We start from the raw sequence: 20,651 nt of genomic DNA on the forward strand, positions 1-20,651 counted from the left end.
CATTATTTTCTGCAAAATGCTTCAACTTCTAAACAGTGTACCACACATGTAACACTTTAATCGCGAAAAAGACACGACGTCGAAAGAAAGATTTCTAACTGTCGGCGACAATGTGAACAGACTTTCTCTACATCACTATCCCCGCCGAATTCGTACACGGCCGCGGGGGCGGCAGACTTGCCAATGCGTCAACCGTCGCCACGGCAGCGAACGAATTAAACGCGATTACGCCCCTGGATCGCAATGAAACTAACAAGGATAGGTTAATAGAACTTTTAACCCGAGTTCGACTGAAACGCAGCGAGATAAAGCCCTCGATTAAATCCACAAATCCTGTCTATTCCTGAAACTCGCTCGCTAGCCAGGGGAGGAAAGATGTAGAAAGAGACAAGCGTTATTTCAAAGTTCGAGGAGGATAGGAGCTCGCCGAGTTAAGAAAGGGATTCACGGAGTTTAGCTGCGCGAATAAGGGTATCCGTTGAAGCAGATCACAAGGAAGGAAGAGGATAGAGGAGAGAGGGGGAGGGAGGGAATCGCCAGGAAAACTGGCAACCCTTCGCTTAGCCCCGCGATATTTCTTTTGCGTCGTTAAACGGGGTTTACGTTTAAAAGGAGTTAATTAAACCCATAAGCCATGAAATATGGTCCCGCGCTTGGCGGAGGAGGGGAGGCTTGTCTCGTATCCGATAATTTCGTCAATTTTCTCATTAAACCTCTCCTTCCCCCGCTGTGGACCTCTCCCTTGGGCGAGTTGCGAGGAAAAATATCGCCGCGCGAAGTATCGTGCGGCGCGTGAATGTGGAATAATCGATTGTCTCGCGGCTCATTGTCGTTAATTAATTACTTTGTAGACAGTAATTTACGTCCCCACGCGTGCGTGGGACATTTTACGGTCTCGTTTTATTGCCGAATACGTGTCCCGCATCTATAGGTATACCTATACATATACAGCGTCTCTTCTATCAAGACCCCTAGGTAAATTGCCCGTTGGATTCGCGCTGTCAAATTAGATCGTAACAGTACCCCATTCGAATCCCTCTTTTTTTCAATGTTGATCAGGATGTAACATTCGTAACGATATTGCTGAGTGTTTCTGTGAAGTGGGACTGAGATTAGCAGAGCTATTATTTCTCTAGCTTTTGGCGGTATTCGAGCACTGCAGATGAGTCTTGAATATCTTAGAATTTAAATATTGTTGTAGCAAGGCTAGAAGCTGGTGACTAAGGAATAGGGGAATTCTGGGAAGGTGGTCCTGTAAGCGAGATGAGTCAATCTCTGATTTTATCAGTATATACGAATTTTGCGCCATTTATCTTACAAGGAACATCTCTTAGTGTCAGCTTTAGATCCTTAAAATTGTTTATTAAAATTTAGCGAATAACAGTTCTGTACCTGAAAGTTACATATTTTCCAAGTTTTGTATCTGAGAGTCAGAGTAATCCAAGTCCATTTTCTTCATAAAATTAATTCATCTGCTCGGTATTGACACTTCGGTGAAAAAATAGTTTAGAAAATTGCCAAACAGTGTATGTCTCTTTAAAAGTAACTTCAAAATTTGATAAAGAACTTCTGCCCAAACTCGCTAAACAACGAAGTCTTAGAAAGCAACGCAAAGGTGATACAGTTCTGGAGCTTGCAAAGTTAAAATCCCTAGGTTTATATAGACCCAAAAATGAGTAGGGGATCTTACGAAATTTCCATTTAAGGAGATTCTATGTGTGAGATGCTGCGCAGCCGACCGGGATCAGGTTCCTTTATTACTTGAGAGATAAAACAGAACGGGTAGCAGGGTGCTTTCCTCTACCCGACATAAGCTCGAAAACTGCAGAAAAATAACAATACCACTGAATCGTAAATAGGTTTGATTTACTCCTAGAACACTTCCCAGATTTTTCTTAACCCATTCGTGGTTTCTATTTATTCCAACAACTCTCTCAACTTTAAAAAGAATGAAAAAGAACTACTAGTATCTATGCGTATGTAACTTTATAATACAGTAGTAAAAGTACACTGCATTTGTACTGATATGACAGTAAAAAAAACTTGTCTGGCAAAGATTTTCAAGAGTAATTTTAAGATTAATATCAATGGCGAGTCTACCACGCAAGCATCAGACTCTCCACGAATCAACGTACAGAAATAAGCGCGCATACCTATGTCCACTCATCAGATGCAGGTTTAAATGCGCGCCTGCCTTTAAGCTAATATTACTTTAATCTTGCCTTGGGTAAGCGAAAAGATATCCCCGTCTCATTGGGCAAAACGTTTCCATATACCTGCAAACATTTCTCAAACCCTGATATTACATCCGTTAAAGAAAAAAACGTTATTACGCAACCAGCGTTTCTGAGAGAACTTTCGACTCTGTAAACATAAAGATGCTAACAAGTATTCCTTTTTGTAGTAGGTAAATCTAGTGGAAAATTTTTGTCGTAGGACATTTTGTAATTGCATGCTCACCTACTAGCCCTTACAATATCAGGGTGTAGAAATTTCAAATAAATTTGAAAGAATGTGATACAGAGAACAGAGAAGAAACTCATTTGTAGAGACAGGACTTTTATACCTAAACTGAGGAATTATTTTTTTAATCAATTGGCATAGATTTTTGCTAAAAATTAGTCACCTTTAACTGATGATAACTCTGCGGAAAGTTATTTTTAAACCACGATCTTTTTTTAAATGAAAGCTTGCAGTCTTAGATTTAAGATACTATGTCTGAATTTTAAGTTCGAAGCACCTCTACTACTGTAACATCTTAAATATGAGGTCATGTTTATCGTATTGAAAACTACAAAGTTTGACAGGATGCACGGACTTCCCAAAATTTTTTTTGGGAATGCTGTTTACAGGAGAATAAAATTCGAACCTTTCCCTTTAATTGAAAAAAGAATCAAGTCGCTTTGATTTTTTTTCACAAAGTTACAGCACTTGAAAGTAACCCCTGCATTTTTACAGTAAAACGGATAGTGCTGATATATGACAAAATGCAAGGGTTACTTTGAAGTCCTGTAACTTTGCGAAAAAAAATCGCAGCGACTTGATCTTTTTCTTAAAGTACAGAGGAAGGGTCGAATTTTATGCTCCTGTAAACGAAATCCCCTCAAAAAATTTTAGGAGGTCTGTGCATTTCGTCAAACTTTGAGATATTGAATACGATAAACATGCCCTCAGATGTAAGGCGTTACAATAGTAGATGTATTCTAAACTGGAAACTAAGACATAGTGTTTTAAAGCTGAGACTTCAGGCTTTAATTTAACAAAACGATCATTAGTTAGTCAAACTTAGCCGATTTTTACTCCAAATTTTTCCATAATTTTTTACCAGTGTATAAGAATTTTTATCTGCATAAAATAGTCTTCGATATTCAGAGTCTGCCAGTGTTTATATTAATAGCGATGGAAAGTAACACGAAAATTACGACCAGTAAATTGTAATAGTTGTAGCTCAGGTTTTTAATGTTTGTTTAAAAAAATCTCGATTCTCTGTGCTGAATGGTTTTTTAACATGAAAGAAGAAGCGGCAAAACGTAAGGTAAAGGGCAAGAAAAATAGGGTATAAAGAGGAGAAATCCGTCGATCGTAATCGTTCGTTCACGCCGTTCAAGACTAGCTCTCCTCTTTCTTCTTCTCGGCAGATCTCATGTCAAAGCAATGGCGAAGACGTCGTAAAAAGACTGGATTCTGAGGTGACATGAACGCAATCTCAGGTCGCGCAGTTATCCAAACAGATCTAAGAAAACGAATTTAAACGAAAAATCTCGTAATTCTCTGCCCTGTTTAACAAAGATCTGCACTGAGGCTTCTTAAGTCGGCCAAGGGAAGCTGAATATAGTAGAAAATGTTTAGACTGTTTAATACTTTGCAATATTTTGAACTTGATAAAGTATTCTTTTATGAGTGTTATCTTCGTTTTAATTGACAGTAAGTAATTACTTTAAGATAAATTATTTTATGTTTTAAAATTAATCTATGTGCGGAGGAAAACTGTCCCATTTGTGAAACGAAAATTTTAAGTCTTCCAAATCCTGTTTCATCCCTCAAAATTGGGTTAAATCGGAAGCAAAAAGCTACACATCTCTTAAGCTTTTATCTTCACCAACGAATTTCAAGGAGAAAGAAATCGACGCAGGATACTTGGATTAATGTCCCTTGTGAGTGACATGAAGGTGAAATTGCAGCTTCGAAAGAGCCGTAAATGCTTTTTATGCATCGTGAAATTTCATAAGAACAAGAAAAAAAAGTTCGTGCCCGCCGTAACCATACAATTCCATCATAAATGCAAGATTTTAATATTTTACCCTCCTTTAAAAAATGGTTTATAGTGTTACAAAGTATGCTCGTCAAGATAAGCACGCGATTGGAGAAAGGAAATATACTTTTTCGTTATAAATATAAAAAGTTAGTTTTACTAATAAATGACTACTTATTTATTCATGAAGGGTGTTCAACTACAAGTATCAAAAATTTTAAGGATGAAAAATAGGACAAAAATCAAGAGTTACCTACTAATTTACAAAAGAATAATGTCCCAAATATTTTGTCTTAATTGATTCAACATGATTTACCAGTATGAGAAAAAATGTTTTCTTTTTTTCTCGAAGAGAATAAATGCCAAAATCAAACTAGGGAGTCCAAATTAAACAGAATTTTTTCTGTTCCAGCTTTGCAGACATATGTGGGAGAAATTCTAGAACTGACTGGAGTTCTCAGACAGGAGATGGGCATATATCTGTGCATAGCCAGTAACAATGTGCCTCCGACGGTCAGCAAACGTTACTCCGTCGACGTTCACTGTATGTATCACGTGTCACGTAGCTACCAAATAGTGTATCCGTTCGGTGTAACAGTTAATTAGCTGACATTATTCCCTGCGTTGTGTATACAGGGTGACCCACATAAATGTTGCCTTGAAATTTCAGAAGTTTTCTTAAAAATCACAAAAAGTTGTAGGAAACAAAACTTGAACTATGTAGATTTCAATCGACACAGCTTTCATGAATTAAAATTTTTTATCTACATCTCTTTTGAAAAACAGAATATTACCCTTTACTTTCTTAAATGAAACTAGATATAATGTTTTTTAAGTACTCTTTATTGGAAAAAATCATAACAAATATAAAGACGTATGTTACAAAGAAATAGGAATAGCATAAAAAATGTAATACAAGAAAAATCCACGAAAAAATGGAAAATTCACGAAAGTTACATCTTGAATATAGTTATATTTTTGTTTAGTACATATTCTTATAAAGTTTAAGGAAAATTCTGAAATTACGCGTCTGTGATTAGTTCTTTCAAGGTTCAGCATGGGATTCCTTTCAATATAACAAGATAACAGATTCTGGTTTTGTATAAGTTTACAGTTGTGAATTGAATCTCGAAGCGGAATGCGCAATTTTATATATTAATAATAAAAGGATATTGGAAATTGGAGGAAGAAACGTTAATCATGCGCTCGTATCTTCCTATTTATACTAATTACGAGAATGTTGGGTATTCGTATATACGATCGCTTTAATTGCGAACTGACAATATCCGTAGTAGTCATGAAGCAGGACAGTAAATGTAGAAGATTATTTAATGAGATAGACAGCAATACCTTGAGCGACAAAATTACTTAGGTTTTTTAGAAAATTATCTTCGATCGAATGTAGAATCGGTGATGATAAATAATTCTGAGAAGATCGCAAATGATTATCCACTTCGACTTAGTACATGTATATTATATACTATCATGATACTATTATACATATAATATTGATAATTATTTAATAGTGTAATAGTAGTAATCTTTTATGTGATTTTCTTAATTTCAATCAAAATTACATCATGTTTAATATTAGGGGACAACGTTGAAAACTCAATGTGATTCGAACAAAAAGATTTGGGATTTAATATATCAGAAAAGTGATTATGAAGTACATTGCATAAAGTAGTTTTATTGAAGCCTAAAATAAATCGTAAGAATTCAATTTTTATTAAACCTTTAGACATGTTTGATCTTAGATAGTAAAAATCTACCTTACAATAAAATCTCAATTTTAAAATTGCCATTTGCCCACAGGGTGTATAAAAATAAAACTCACATCGGATTTATCATTATATCACTTTTAACTTTCACCATGGAGCAGAGCTATGGAAAAGTTACGTAAAGCAATTTAAGTGGTTACACGGCCAGAATTACTGTCCTTTAAGAATATAAAGTATCAACCAAAAGTTTGAAATTAGTTTTCAATGTCAGGGAAGTAAAGACTTTCCTCTTTGTAAAAGGAACAAAAATCTGGCTACATTATCTTTAAATATACAATGTATAAAATATTTATGTAAGATATAATAACGAAATTCCAAATAGTAATTATTCCGTTTTGATGGATAATGTACGAATATTCCATCACGATTGGAATTTCCATCGTGTTACGAGATTTTCATTCAGTTAGAGTTTGACTCATCTCTAATTATGTTAGTTGAATTGAATGACTTCCTATGCTTGATCTTAAAGCCACGATCTAGTGGCACATAACGCTAAGACGAGATAAGGGCAGCAGAGACGGCATAATTGAAGCAACGTAAACACGGAAATGTTCGATGCTATGCCACGATTTCAAGATTAGCAGGCGACTAGTATATTATATACACATGTATTGCAATTACTCTATCATACCACTAGGTTCCAGGGCTGCAGCCAAACCGCGAGCTTCAAATTTAATTTCCATTTCTATTGTTTCAGGCGTTTAAAGCAAACTTTATAATTGAAGAACGTAGTCCTTTTCTAATAATGTGTTTTATTTCTTTAGTGTTTACAAACGTGATTGGCCTTATTCATTTATTCCCTCTTTATTTTACGAAGATTTCTGTAGACAATGTAAATGTAATAAAAAGTAGAAACAAGTATATGCTGATTGCCAATAGTTTTAGTGTTGGGAGTTTTTGTGAATTATGAAGATTCTTCTATGTGAAAAATAACTTTCAAAATTAAACAGACAATAGGTAGATACACTTCATTAAAAGTTGGCCAAAGATTAACCAAAAACTTCACCAAAAGTTCACAGTAAAATGTAGTTATTTCCTCAGGGGAATTCTTGAAATGATACAGGTAGAAGAGAAGTTATAAAGACGACCATAAAATTTTTTCAGTGTAAATGTCTAACGAAATGGATAACTCTCCCTATAAAAAATAAAGAAAGTTCCACCAGATATTAAAATTTAACCAAGTTTAATAAATTCTTCCATATATTCCATTTTTTAAACGAGAATGCCATCACTTTGCCCCACCGATGTCCTTTATTATTTATATTTGCATAAATGAAATTACACGCGAATGTCAATATTGAAATTTAATCTACTGGTCATCTGAATAAATGTTTGTACGTATAGAGAATTATGTTTATGTTACAATATATATTTGGTTGCAATATATAAGGGCACAATATTCTACTACTATTTCTATGAAATCAATATGAAAGTATGTTTACTTTAATTGCCAAGAAATGATAAGGGAAAGTGTCCATATCCTTATACCCTCTAAGGATCAATCATGTAGAATCTATACTGTAGACCTATTTTAAAGTCTAAAAGATGTGAACATAAAAATATATTTTTATTGCAGTTCAACCTGCTATAAAAGTGACGAATCAGTTAGTGGCTGCACCAGTTGACAGCGACGTTGTTCTCCAGTGTCACGTTGAAGCTTCTCCACACGCAATGAATACTTGGTACAGAAATACAGGTAATAAAATTCCTATAAATTTACCATTTACTTCTTTCGTTTAGAAGCTTCTCTAAATCCAAAAAATGTGTATAAAAAAATTGTGAGTATTAATTTAGAATTTACATTTTTCGTCAAAATTGATTACACACAATTTTCTAACAGATATATTACAGTAAGTAAAAATATAAATGAAAAAATTATTTATCATAAATGCATTGCAAATACTTGTTAAGTGATTTCGTTTTGTACACAAATCTTTATCGAATCGAAGATAACATTATTTTGGATCATACTCTATCTACACAATTGGCTCGTACTCTATCTATATGATGAATATGGTGAACTTTCATAGTGTTCTACTCAGTTTTTCAAAAGGCGAGACCTAAACGAGTAGTGATGCAAAACATTTCGTCAAAATGAATGACACATATGGAAACTCGAAAGTTTCACGGTGGCAAAATTAAAAACGTTCGCAATATTCTCATTTCTCGTGCAGGCGAAAAGCTGCTGTCCAGTGACAAATACACGATGTCAGAGTACTCACTGAACGATTATTCCTGGCAGATGAATCTCACTGTCAATTCTCTGGAAAAAAAGGATTTCGGAGAATACATTTGCTCCTCTGTGAATGCTCTGGGGAAGGCAGACGGTTTTGTGCGCTTGCAAGGTAAATTACGAAACATAAATATTATTGATATACAACAGGTAGTTATGCAGGTGCCACAAGGTAAATACGAAACTCTCTCTTTACTTTGATCCACAACAAACAAAGTATTGCTCTCCAAAAAAAGAGTACATAATTTGAGGTGACATTCATAAAACCACAGAGACATGGTAATAAGAGAAAAATTATGCTACATGATAGTTAAAATAAAAAAATGAAACTATAACTGAGGATATCACAATACTACATTTATCGAAGTCAGCTGAGTGAGACCAACCATCGACGTCGTTCGAGGGAGGGACAGGAATTTGACGAACCTTAAGTAGTTTCGATTCAAAATTCAAACCTCTAGCTTCTCAGCTCCAAAAGACAGGAATTATAAAATATTCTTCCTTCTGGTAACATATTAATTTACGCATACTTGTACAAATAATTTGCAAAAAGTGGAAGGTCTCCTAAAAGTCAAAATGTTACAATAAATTACATCCCCTTTAGTCAAGCTCAGGATGCTTAATATTCACACACATAATTAATTCTTCTCTTCTCATTCAGAATTGCATCTTTTCGCGAAAACGACTCCCAGCATTCTCGCGAAGAACACCGACCTGAAGCCCAAGAAGAAGCTCGTACAAAAAGGGAGGAAGAAAAATAACAGTAGCAATGGCAGGCGGGTGCACAACGGCGGTTACAGCGATGATTTCGATTCAGCAGGAAGCGACGATGATCTGGGTACCACGCAGATCATGGGCGGTAGCACTTTCCAAGAGGGGCGCAGAACAGAAAGGCCTCTCGTGTTACCGTCGTTGTCTCCTCCATGGTCGAACCTTAATGTTGCCAGTTTCAGACATTCTGAATCGATCACCACGATCGCCTTCTCGTTACTCCTCTCGATCATGTTGCTTATTTTTTAAGAAAGAAACCGCAAACGTAGAAGAACTTTAATAACAGAAATAAATGACGAAGAAATTTGGGGACACCAAATTGGAAATGGAATACGAGTAAACAGTGTTAAAAATGCTGTTAATGTGAACGAAGAGGAAAATGTAATTTTGCGTTTTGCATTTGGTACACGATGACTGGAAATTAAAATGTCTGAAATTTTATTTGTTTCGTGCGAGTAAAATTGTAGTCTGATTCTATTTGATGGGAATATGAGACCTAAGGAACAATATTAGTTGTTAACTGTGTTGTAGAATATCACTCTCATGAAGAAGCACGTAAGTTGCTTTATTGGCAAGTTTTCGGGAAAATTGATTTTGACGTGGCGTCTTTGTTAAAGAAAATACTAAGGTAACTCAATTTTTGTATTTATAGTACTCTTATAATTTGAAGCAGCGTGGAGGAATATTCAGCATTACTGGTGTTAATTTTTTCAAGAGAGAAGAATATTTTTTTATGAAAACTTCTTATGAAACTGATAGGAACAAACTATAAAGTATTTAAGTGAAAATACCTGTATTGTGTCAGACAGATGTAACATAAGAACTGCAGGAGATTATCAGGATTCTTGAGGTAAGTCATTCTTTTAATCATGAAAGAAAATGTATAAATTTTTCGTGATTTATTTATCAAATAATGCCAGTCAAACAAGAAATAAAAGCAAAGCTAAAATATTTTTTATCATAACAATACTTTTTATTAAAAACATTACGAGTTATCACAGCTGAGACAGTGTCTAAAAAAATATAAACGAATACAGTGTTTCGTACTAATAAATTCCAAATGTCCTCGTTTAAAATATATCTTTCTCTTCGTAATATTTTATTTTACATCGAGCTGAAACATTTCGTCATGCTATCATTTTGTCTGTTCATTAAACGTCAATATTTTTACTCTCACGAATAATCTATAAAAAAGTAACCCTTTATCAGATCGATCGTTTTAAGGTATCTTGGCAAAGACGTCAGTCTCATCATGAAGGAATTCTCAATCTATCTGCTGTTAGTCACCCTTTTTCATTCCTATCACACCTCTCTACCTTCGCCCTTTTTCCTTCGATCTCTCTCGGTCCGAGCTCGTTCGCTATCGTTAATCACTCTCCAAGAAGCGGTGCTCCCACAACTTTCATTAATCGTGTGAAAATGTAATCGAAAGGAAATCTCGAAACGTAAGCAATATTCTACGCGAAGATAGGATTCCATTTTTATAAATCCTTTTAGTATTATAAATGTTTATTTCATATTTCAAATTGCAAATATCTATCGATACAGCATCGTTTATTATATATATGCTCCCTTTTTTTCATAATAAATTATTTTTAGTTAGACTAAAATAATTACAATTAACATTTAGCCTTCTGTGCCATTACTATTTATTTTAAAAGAAATTTTAATGCCTTTAAAGCAACTTACGTCGAAAATTCTTAAAAAATGAATAATAATAAATATAACTTTTTCAAGGGAATTCATTCAATTAGAAAATTCATGGAATAAAAAATTTAAAAAGTGTATGTCACTTTTCATGTGTTCACTTACAACTGCATTGTATAACAGTGCTTTCTTTGAAAATATTTTTACCCAAGAAGAGTTAAGCCATCAATTATAGTTAGTGATGGGAATAATCTGGTAAAATAAGAAATTAAAACATATGTGTATGTAAATATGCATTTCTCGCAGGAAAATGGACACGTCACATTCGGCATTTAAATAAATATCAAGTATCATGTAAAAATACTCGCAATACAAGGTATTACTCGATATGGATATACGTGTTTCAAATGTTTATAAAAATTAAAATTAAACATACGCTCAAAATATAAATATATAAAAATACCTTATTAATAGTTAAAAAATTAATTTACATAATATAAGTACAAATTATCTCCCTTATTGTAAGTTATAAATTCCTCATACTTGTAGAATATTCATTCGCAAAAAGCATGTAGCACATTGTTACAACAGTCATCAATAAATTCTTCAAAATTCGATATATTTTTCTAAGCACCCTTTTAAAAATCAAATTCGTTTCTCTACAGTGTTCCTATCAATTCTTGCGAGAAATGACGTAGTCAGCAAAATTCATTACTGCCATTGTGTACGATTTCCATGACTAATTGTAACTATAATTAATAACAAGCAAATTTTCTAGTACATGATATAGATACAATTCGAAGTAATTATTGCTTTTGTCCATAGTTAAAAAAATGATCTTGTAAATTAAAATGACAAAGGAGAAAAAAGGTACCAATGCAAAAAAGCTGCAATACATATTCCAAAAGCTACAAATCGAATCGTATTGTCACGTATTCCTATACCTTTTAGGAGAATAAGTAGTTTAATTTGAAAAGAATGATTGCTAGACAAGGCTGATCGATTGGTAACATTCCCAATGAAATCATAATCGAGAGGAAAAAGAACAATGGTGGAGCAAATCTGGCGAGAGAAAGAAATATAGGTCTTCCTTTTATTCAAATTAAACAAGGACGTACTTTTAGATTCAACAAGATGTAGTCACTGCGAGGCGACCAATAAAGAGAATTTTTCTCAATGAAATTTTGTAAATATGTGAGCGATAGTAGAGAATTTTGATGAAGACGTAGGCTAACATTTTGGCAGCCACGTTTCGTGTCAAACAAAACGTCACATGGACTCTGAGTGAAATTCAGTCTTCGAGTAGCATGAAACTTACTACAGTTTCGATACTTTTTATTTAATTAGTACGATGATATATTGTCAAAAGCTTGAGAATTTATTGTGAAGCATCTGTATTTTTCGTAAGAAGAAAATAGAGTAAATGTATCTGTGTCATCAATTATCAACAACTTTAGTTTCTTTATTATATAGCTGTAAACTTTTCAGGTTTGTTAATAAAGAATAAGCAAAGCAACAAAGCAACAAAATTTAAGGTTCTAAAGTTGTTTTAGGTTTACACGTGCATTGAAAAAAGTGTTGAAAAAAGGGTTTAAAAAATAATTAGCAAATATGAAAAATAAAAAATAAGTACATTACAAATTATATTTTATTAATACTTCTATTCATAATTCTTAATTTGTCAAGATTTTACCAACAGAAGAAAAAAAGGCGAGTTCCTGCCGCGACAAGTAGAAATTGCCTTTTCGGTACAGACCAAGAATTTATAGAGCAACGTTGATTTCTATAGTACAAATGCATGAAATATAAATTACAATGAAAATAACTTGATTAAATAAACACAAAGCAGTAATTTTCATTAACTAAAAATAAATGTGCAAAACCAAAACAGCAGAAAACTCTGAAAAAAAGTGATTTTTCGGTCTTGAACTCCTTTTTTCACCACTTAACTTATTCCTTTGCTTCTCACTGGTACGAAATAGTTATCAAACTATTATTACCATTTTCTGATCAAACCTGAAAAAAGATGTTTTTAAAATCGTGTTTACAGTAAATGGAAAAAATTACATTTTGTTTGTATCTTTGTTACACAAAAACTACATACATACGTGTAATGTTAATGCTATACAGAGTAATTTTAATGATTGGATCAAGCTACAACGCTATTATAAACTTTACTAATGGAGTTATAGCCTGGTCCAGTTACGAGAATCACCCTTTATGAAGACTTTAAATGGTGTAGAAACTCTTGCAACTAATGTGAATATTTTCGTTGTCTGCAAATATAGAAGGCATGAAACAGTCTTCTCGATACGTGGAAAAATGTAAGTTATAATGCAATGTGATGCGATACAAAATGTGTACCATATATTGGAGAGTGTACGATTATTGTTTATTAAATACCTTTCTAACTATAAGTAAGCTTAAGGATTTCGCAACACAACTAGTATCTCAAGTTTTGTATCCAAATACAGAGATGCAGAAGAAATTTCAAAATAAATACACGAGTAATTGCAAAATTTTTACAAAAATATTGATTAAAAATTTTGCAAATCATTTCGTATTTTATTATCATAGAAATCAATCATCAATAGTTCGTAATTAAAGAAACTATTATTTCGGAAATCAGTTCTACACTTGACACAAATCAGTTTCATATGGTAATGAAATAAAATTTAATTAACATTCTGTTAATTCCTGGAGGATTACTTTTGCATCTTCTGTCATTTTATACGAATTTCAGGTCATAAATTTCGTAAATTACCACTGAAATACGTATAAAAATCCTAAAATACATTGACAACTGTAATAATAAAGATATAAAAGATTATTATTACACCCTGTACAGTAGTATTCAGAAGAATTAATATTAAGGCATTATTGATCAAAATTTTTGTTGATTTTGTTATATCTATAGGTAAATTAAATGTAATTTCTTTGAAAAATAAGGAAATGAGTTTTTTCGAATATTTAATTAAATTGCGATTATTAATCAAAAGAATGCATAAAGTTACATAATTTACAGTGTACGAATCCTACACCGTGTTATATACGTATATTTATATACATACGATAAGAAAAGGATTACAACTGCGCTTCTTTATAAAATAAAACCTTTCCAATGTACAGATATAGTAATTTAAGCATCAATTGTAATTCCATTCTGACTTTTGAATTCGCTAAACTCGCATTTTTCGCATTCTGTATTCCTTAGGATTGTAAAAGCCTAGAATTTTCCTATTTATTTCAACACATTTCTGAAGTGCAAAACTGAATATAATGGTGACAATATTATTATCTCAAGCAAAGTTTGTTTATAAGATGATTCAAATTTTACAAATTTTGAAAACAGATGAATGCAATTCTTGATTATAAAGTGTGAATTTGATTCAATGTCCTAAAATGAAAATGTTTAGATATTTACATGGAATACAATAATATTTTAAAGGTTTGAAATATTTACATTCAGGGGAATCCTATATTGTTTGTGTATAAAAGAATGTTATTGCATAACTCGTATAATTAGTTTGTATCCAAGAAAAAACGAACTGTTGCTAAACGCTGTCAATTATGTATATGTTACACCAATTTTAAATTAATTAAAAATTATTTCGAGCGCTTGTTAAGTAGTTAGTACGCAGAAAGAAAGGCATGACAATAAGTATGGTATAGTAACGCCCCGTTTTATTAAAAAGCTACCTTAAAAATCTGCTGGATAATAGAATTTAACAATAAAACACTAATTCTTAATGTATACATATAAAAAAGTACTGCACAATTATTTTCCACAGATCGTGTTACAATTCTACCTACAATACTATATGTTCTTCAAAAAACTCTTTTCTGAAAATAGTCTAAAGAATGAAACATGAACATGTTATTCTTAGTTTATGTTATAATAATATTAAAAATACCACAATGTGTAAAAAATATTTATTTACTCATGAGCGTTTGCAGAGGGTGTTCGACAACAGCTGTTACAAAATTTTCAAGAACGATTCTACAAGATAAAATAGACCGAAAGTCAAGAATTTGTATTTGAAATTGCATTTGTAGCTTTGTTTTTGAGTTATTAATTGTTGAACATGTCTAAAATGCGTCTGACATGTGTCTTATTTGCAAACGCATTCCACTTCAACCATGCATTAACCAGGTCAGACGCAACGATGCTAGTAGAATAAGACAGTAGTATATACCTGGTCAGACACACTTCAGACGTTCTTTCAACTGTTAATATCTCAAAGATGAAGCCTCAAACACAATTTCACCATTTTTCATTTTCGTCTTATTTTTACATGTCGAATCATCCCTTGAAGTTGCTGACACCTGTTATTGAATACTCTATATATTTACACTTAAGATCATAAAATACATTTGAAACTTGTAAATATATGTGAACAGTGACAGTTATTTAAAACATGTTTTCAAATATTCAATTATTCGATAATTGGAAGAAGTTAATTTAAATAAAAATTAACGTATACACGAGAATTGAATACATTATCATTTTGCATATCGATCAATGCAATATTTAATATACGAATATGAAAAATTGGAAATCAAGTCCCAGTAGATTTTTAAGGTCAGAGAAAATTGCTTCGCGCGTTTCGATACGAAACATACATAAACCGCGATAAACTACTAACAACAAGTGATCCCAGTGAATATCCTCTTAATGTAAGATTATCGCGTAAATATAGCGACGATAGCAAACGAATTTATTGGCGCTAAGGATAATACCTATAAATATATACAGCAACGATACATATGAATCATATAGGACCATGTTTTATGTATGTACATATACCTAGATATTTAAAAAAAACCATTACGAGTATATAACATGTAAATATAATACAAAACTGAATGTTGATATTGTTGACGAAATGTTAAGGTGAAAGGAAGGAATGATTAACGTACGAGCATAATTATACGTGTATAATGTAACTGTAACGTTGAACAGGGCTGTATTTCGTATGACATGGAGTAAAATGATTCCAGCAATGTAATATATCAAAGGTGCAGAAGAACGACGTTTAGTCACTTGTTAGACACTTCTCTATACATAAGGTATAATATATCTCGGTTAAGTGAATGTAAAACTTGCTCGTTCGTTGAATCTAACAACGAAAAATTGAACGTCATTGTATTCCTGTTGAGCCATTAAGCTTTCGGGAATCCGACTATGTTTCTCGTGTCGCTACAATACTTTTTGAAACTGTTCAGAATTGATACACGTATTGTCTTAAGAGATTGATTGCCTTTTGTAATTTCTTGCGATTATTAACGATCTTTAGTAATCGAACGTTTAAATCGAAGACCAGTACCAATTGATATGAAACGTCACTCGTAATTGAATCGAAAAAATACGATCCTCTATTATATTTTTGAAGTAGTTGAATTTCTTACAGAATATTACAAAATTGGATGCCATTACTTTATATAAGAATTATACTAATTTAATTCGCATCAAAATGTTTTGTATTGAACAGATCTACAGGGGATTCAGCAACAGGTAGAGTGGAATTGAAAGGGTGATTGTAAACGTCAGGATAAGACGAAAATAAAGAATAACGGGATTACGTTTGAACCTTGGTTTTTATTAAATTAAAGCGTTTTAACTTGTCATAACCACTGATATAAGAAAACTTGCATTGTGTTATAAATGCAGTAAAATTTTACGACGCTGGACCTGGACAGTGGCTACGACAACGATTACTACCCTATAGCTTAATCCTTACCACGAAGTTAGCACTGGCAATGGTGACAAATGATTGACCAAGTTTCAAAGAAATGTTACCAATTTTTAAACGCTTATAATTAAGGAACGAAGACCCAAGCACGTTTCAATTCTTAATTTTTGTCTTACTTTAGCGACTACAATAGCCCCTTAAATTTTCTCCCGCCTGTAGCTGATCGCACCCTGTACATCTAAATAAATTATGTTACATACGCTTAAGACAAATCTGCTACTTTTTTGTAAATAATCCAAGCTTTTGATGAACTCGCATAAGCATTTCTTTTGCATTTGAAATACATATATTTTATATTTTTATACGATGCCGTCGATGTGTCAAGAAATGAAATGATTGGCACAGCTCTCTTTGAATTCTGCAGCTTACATTTTAACTTGTATTCAAACATGTCGAAACGATACGTCCTAATTCCGTTGAAACGTAATGACATTATAAATAAGCAAATTATCATGCAGTCATGAATATTACAAGATAAATCCCGACAGCTTAGAACATGCCCTAGATTTAAACACGATCTATAATATTGCGCTGTTAAGATTACAATTATATGCTATGTCTGTTAAGATTATCATTGTATGCTGTGTCTATCTCTGTGCAATAACAAGTGTACATGTGAAGCGGACAATTACAGTCTTATGCAATGAACAGATCATTTGGTTTCATAAATTTCTTTATTTGCAAAAGTTATTAATCTGTTTCATCGCGTGTTTGAATTTCATATGTTTTATATATTATCTGAATGAATTTCGCTAGAAAGCATTATCAACAATTTCGAGTAATGAAGTTATACACAGCAATAATAGTAGCATAATTGTATCTGTGTCATTACTCAACACATGACCGTTTATCTTTTATAAAAAAAAATTGTGAATAACTTGCCTTTGACAAAATAAAATCACAAGATTAATAATTAGTATACAATTTAAAGATATCGAAACTACTTATAGAATGGATTGCGATAGAAAACGAGCATGATGTACGATACTATTAACTTCAGACAATAAAATGTTATTATCGATGTTACTCTATGAACTGTAATTACTGAGATTCCGTTTCCCCTATTCAGTAGGTAAGTTATCAGTGTTGAGAAAACTAACTAGGACAAATATTGAAAATACTCATTACTATACAAAGTCAAAATATTTTATTAATCAATACATATGTACAGTAATCAAATTTCTTCACTCTGCAATTACCGATTGGATTCGTTTAACAGCCTTCAGACGTTGTATGCTAGTTTGTTTCTCTTCTTCAAGGATATTCTTTAATTTTTCTACGTAATTCGAGTAGTTGATTGTATTTGCTATAGAATCTAACTCTAATTTCTCGATATCTGGTACCATTTTATGAGCACTACTTAACATCTGCTTAAACATTCCCACTTGTTTAGGTATAAGCATAGATATTGCTGTGCCAGGTTTACCAGCACGTCCTGTTCTTCCTGATCTGTGAATGTAGCCTTTAATACTTTTAGACAGATCATAGGATACAACTAATTGTACATCTGGAACATCGACGCCTCTTGCTAGTGCATCTGAACTCACGAGTCTGAAAATATAATAAAAATGTAGAAAGCGTTATAAAATTCACTTATTAATTCAATAATATTAAAAACATACATCTGAATTTCTCCAGTCATAAACTTTTTAAGCATTTCTTCACGTTGCTTCGGCATGAGTTGAGCCGAAAGCTCTCCGACAGAGATATTCTTTTCAGACAAAAACAATTCAAGTAATAGTGTTAGTCTGTGAGCAGTTTTACCCGAATTCGTAAATATTAATGTTTTACAGATTGTATCATTTCTAAGCAGCAACTGGTACAGAGCCAATGGCTTATATTCTGCTTCACATTCCACTGCAAGCTCAGTTAGCTCTTCAGGACTTGTATAACGACCCACAAAAGAATCCACTTCTTTATCTAGATTTACATCCTCATCTTTACCAGACACTGGAACGGATGTAAACAATATTGGTTGCAAAAGTCCAAGACGATTCAGTTTTTCAGGGTCTTGTGATAAGGTTGCACTGAATAGTAATTTCTGCGCTGGAACTTTGCTATTTAGAAATTAAAAGAATACTATAAAATTGTGGCATACACCTTTAATGAACAAGTTTCTTTAATACTAGTTAAATAATAACCTGCAGCGCATGTTATGCAACGTTAGTCGTGGAGCATGATGATGAGGCTCAGGGAGATATTCTAACCAATTAGCAACCCTATCTGCTTCATCGATGACAAGAAATCTAAGATCATCCAAAGAAAATCCTGGTGTTTTTAATATATGATCTATCAAACGCCCAGATGTAGCAACAATTATATCCACAACAGGTACATATTTGCCTCTTGAATCTTAAAAGTAAAAATCAAGAATTTTATAATTTATACACGACAGAGATAATAAACTTGTAGAAATGCAAGCATATACTTTGTTTAAGAATAGTAGTTTGTTCTTGCTGAAAGGGTGAAGCACCGGATAGTAAACCAACTTTAAGGTTTGTATGGGATGTATACATAACCATAACTTTATAAACTTGCACAGCTAATTCTTGTACTGGTACAACAATTAAACAACGTATTTTTGGCACCAGTCGAGATTGTAATATCTGTACAATTGGCAAAACATATGCCAAAGTCTTTCCTAAAAAATATAAAATTACAATTAGTCTTGAAATATTATTAACTAAAAATATTTAACTAATAACACAAAATTTTCATTTTTATAAGTATGAAATGTATTTATACCACTGCCAGTAGGAGCTGATACGCATGTATCGCGTAACCACCATCCCTGTTGCCTGTCTTTATTACATTTTAGGAGCCATGATATCATACTGGCTTGAACAGGGAATAATTTATTGATACCATTAGCTTTCAAGACTTCTATAAGATTAGAATCTAGAGATGAATTAAATTCTTCTAAACTTGGACCACTGTTTAAGTCAATTGATATAATTTGTGGATTGGCTAACCATTCTGGTAATACTCTTTTGACTTCACGCTTTTTGCCTTTAGCCCTACTACCTAAAACTATGAAATTACTATGTTGCTCTGGTACTTGCTCCTGTATATTTTTTGAATCTATTAATTCATTAGACATTTCATTTCTTTCATCATCCACATTGTCATTAGCTTGTGGAGTTCTATTTTTATTGTCAGTAATTTTGTGCTCTCCATTAATTTCTTCAACTTGAATACCCTTTTTCTTTTTCCTCTTTGTTTTATATAATTTTTGTTGTTCTGCATCTTGTATTTCAAATTGCGGCACAACATTATTTTCTACATTTTCATTAACAAAAATATCTTGTACGGAGCTTTCACTAACTTTGTCTTTTTTCTTTTTCTTTTTTTTAGGTTCAGTTTCTTTTTCTTCTTGAAAATTACTTTCTTGTGATACCGAACTCTCATTTTTTACTGCTTTTGCTCGTTTACGCTCTTCTATCCTTTTCAACAATTCAGAGAGGTGTTTCTTCTCATGTTTTGTTTCCGTCTCTTTTTCACCTTCATACCTATCAGAATATAGTACATTAATTATAAAATTATGTGTACTAATACAAAAGATAAAATAATTTATAAAAACAAATCATAACAAATGACAAACTTAAATATGTTATGAAATTAGTGAATATTATTATATGTTAATTAACGTTGACATATATTTTTTATTAAACTTACCTATTTATTACAAACAAACTCATCTGATTTGCACTATCATATACCCACGTGTCACACAAATTTATAGGTTATGTACTGGTTATGTTTACAAAAATATATATTATGTATTTATTATAGTCAAAATCCAACCTTTTCGAACATTACGAAGAAATTATATTGTGTGATATACATATTACATCATTGTTACATTATGTCCCATACATATATTAATATGTGCGGCCAACTTAAAAGGATTCTGGCCATACCGACACGCTTTATCTCTCTCTTTTAATGAAGAACATCTATTCGAATAGTGGCAATCAATACTGGACTTTTCATATATGCTGTTTACAGTATTGTAAAACGAAATAAATTAAAAAAAAAAAAATTAATTCGGACCTAGAATTGAATTTTCTCTGTAGATTTCTCGTAAAATTGCTGATGATTATAATTTCGGCCATAATATCTTGATAACTTTTGAAATAATACAATATTAAAATATCTCTTATGATTACAAGTTATTACGAGTACAATTTATTACGTATCAATAAAATAATAAT

The 20,651-nt window shown here is 32.4% G+C and overlaps 2 protein-coding genes across 2 annotated transcripts in view; one reads left to right on the forward strand and one right to left on the reverse strand.

Annotated features, from left to right (window-relative positions):
• Positions 1-9,286, forward strand: part of Dip-lambda (Dpr-interacting protein lambda) — a 78,252-nt gene extending 68,966 nt beyond the window's left edge. Inside the window, exons 6-9 of the mRNA XM_076378950.1 lie at positions 4,665-4,796; positions 7,610-7,729; positions 8,208-8,378; positions 8,928-9,286. Coding sequence (XP_076235065.1) covers positions 4,665-4,796; positions 7,610-7,729; positions 8,208-8,378; positions 8,928-9,286 — 782 coding nt within the window. The remainder of the gene's footprint in view (positions 1-4,664; positions 4,797-7,609; positions 7,730-8,207; positions 8,379-8,927) is intronic.
• Positions 9,287-17,567: 8,281 nt separating this feature from the next.
• On the reverse strand, positions 17,568-20,534 carry Dbp73d (putative ATP-dependent RNA helicase Dbp73D). Its single transcript, XM_076378487.1, has 6 exons — positions 20,113-20,534; positions 19,183-19,946; positions 18,866-19,078; positions 18,579-18,789; positions 18,060-18,494; positions 17,568-17,988 (listed from the first exon to the last, which is right to left on the reverse strand). Exons 1-6 carry the CDS (start codon positions 20,133-20,135, stop codon positions 17,622-17,624), a joined length of 2,013 nt encoding a protein of 670 aa, XP_076234602.1. The 5' UTR covers positions 20,136-20,534; the 3' UTR covers positions 17,568-17,621.
• Positions 20,535-20,651: the final 117 nt, after the last annotated feature.

The sequence above is a fragment of the Calliopsis andreniformis genome, chromosome 5, assembly GCF_051401765.1.
Source record: "Calliopsis andreniformis isolate RMS-2024a chromosome 5, iyCalAndr_principal, whole genome shotgun sequence".
In the NCBI taxonomy this organism is placed as follows: Eukaryota; Metazoa; Arthropoda; class Insecta; order Hymenoptera; family Andrenidae; genus Calliopsis; species Calliopsis andreniformis.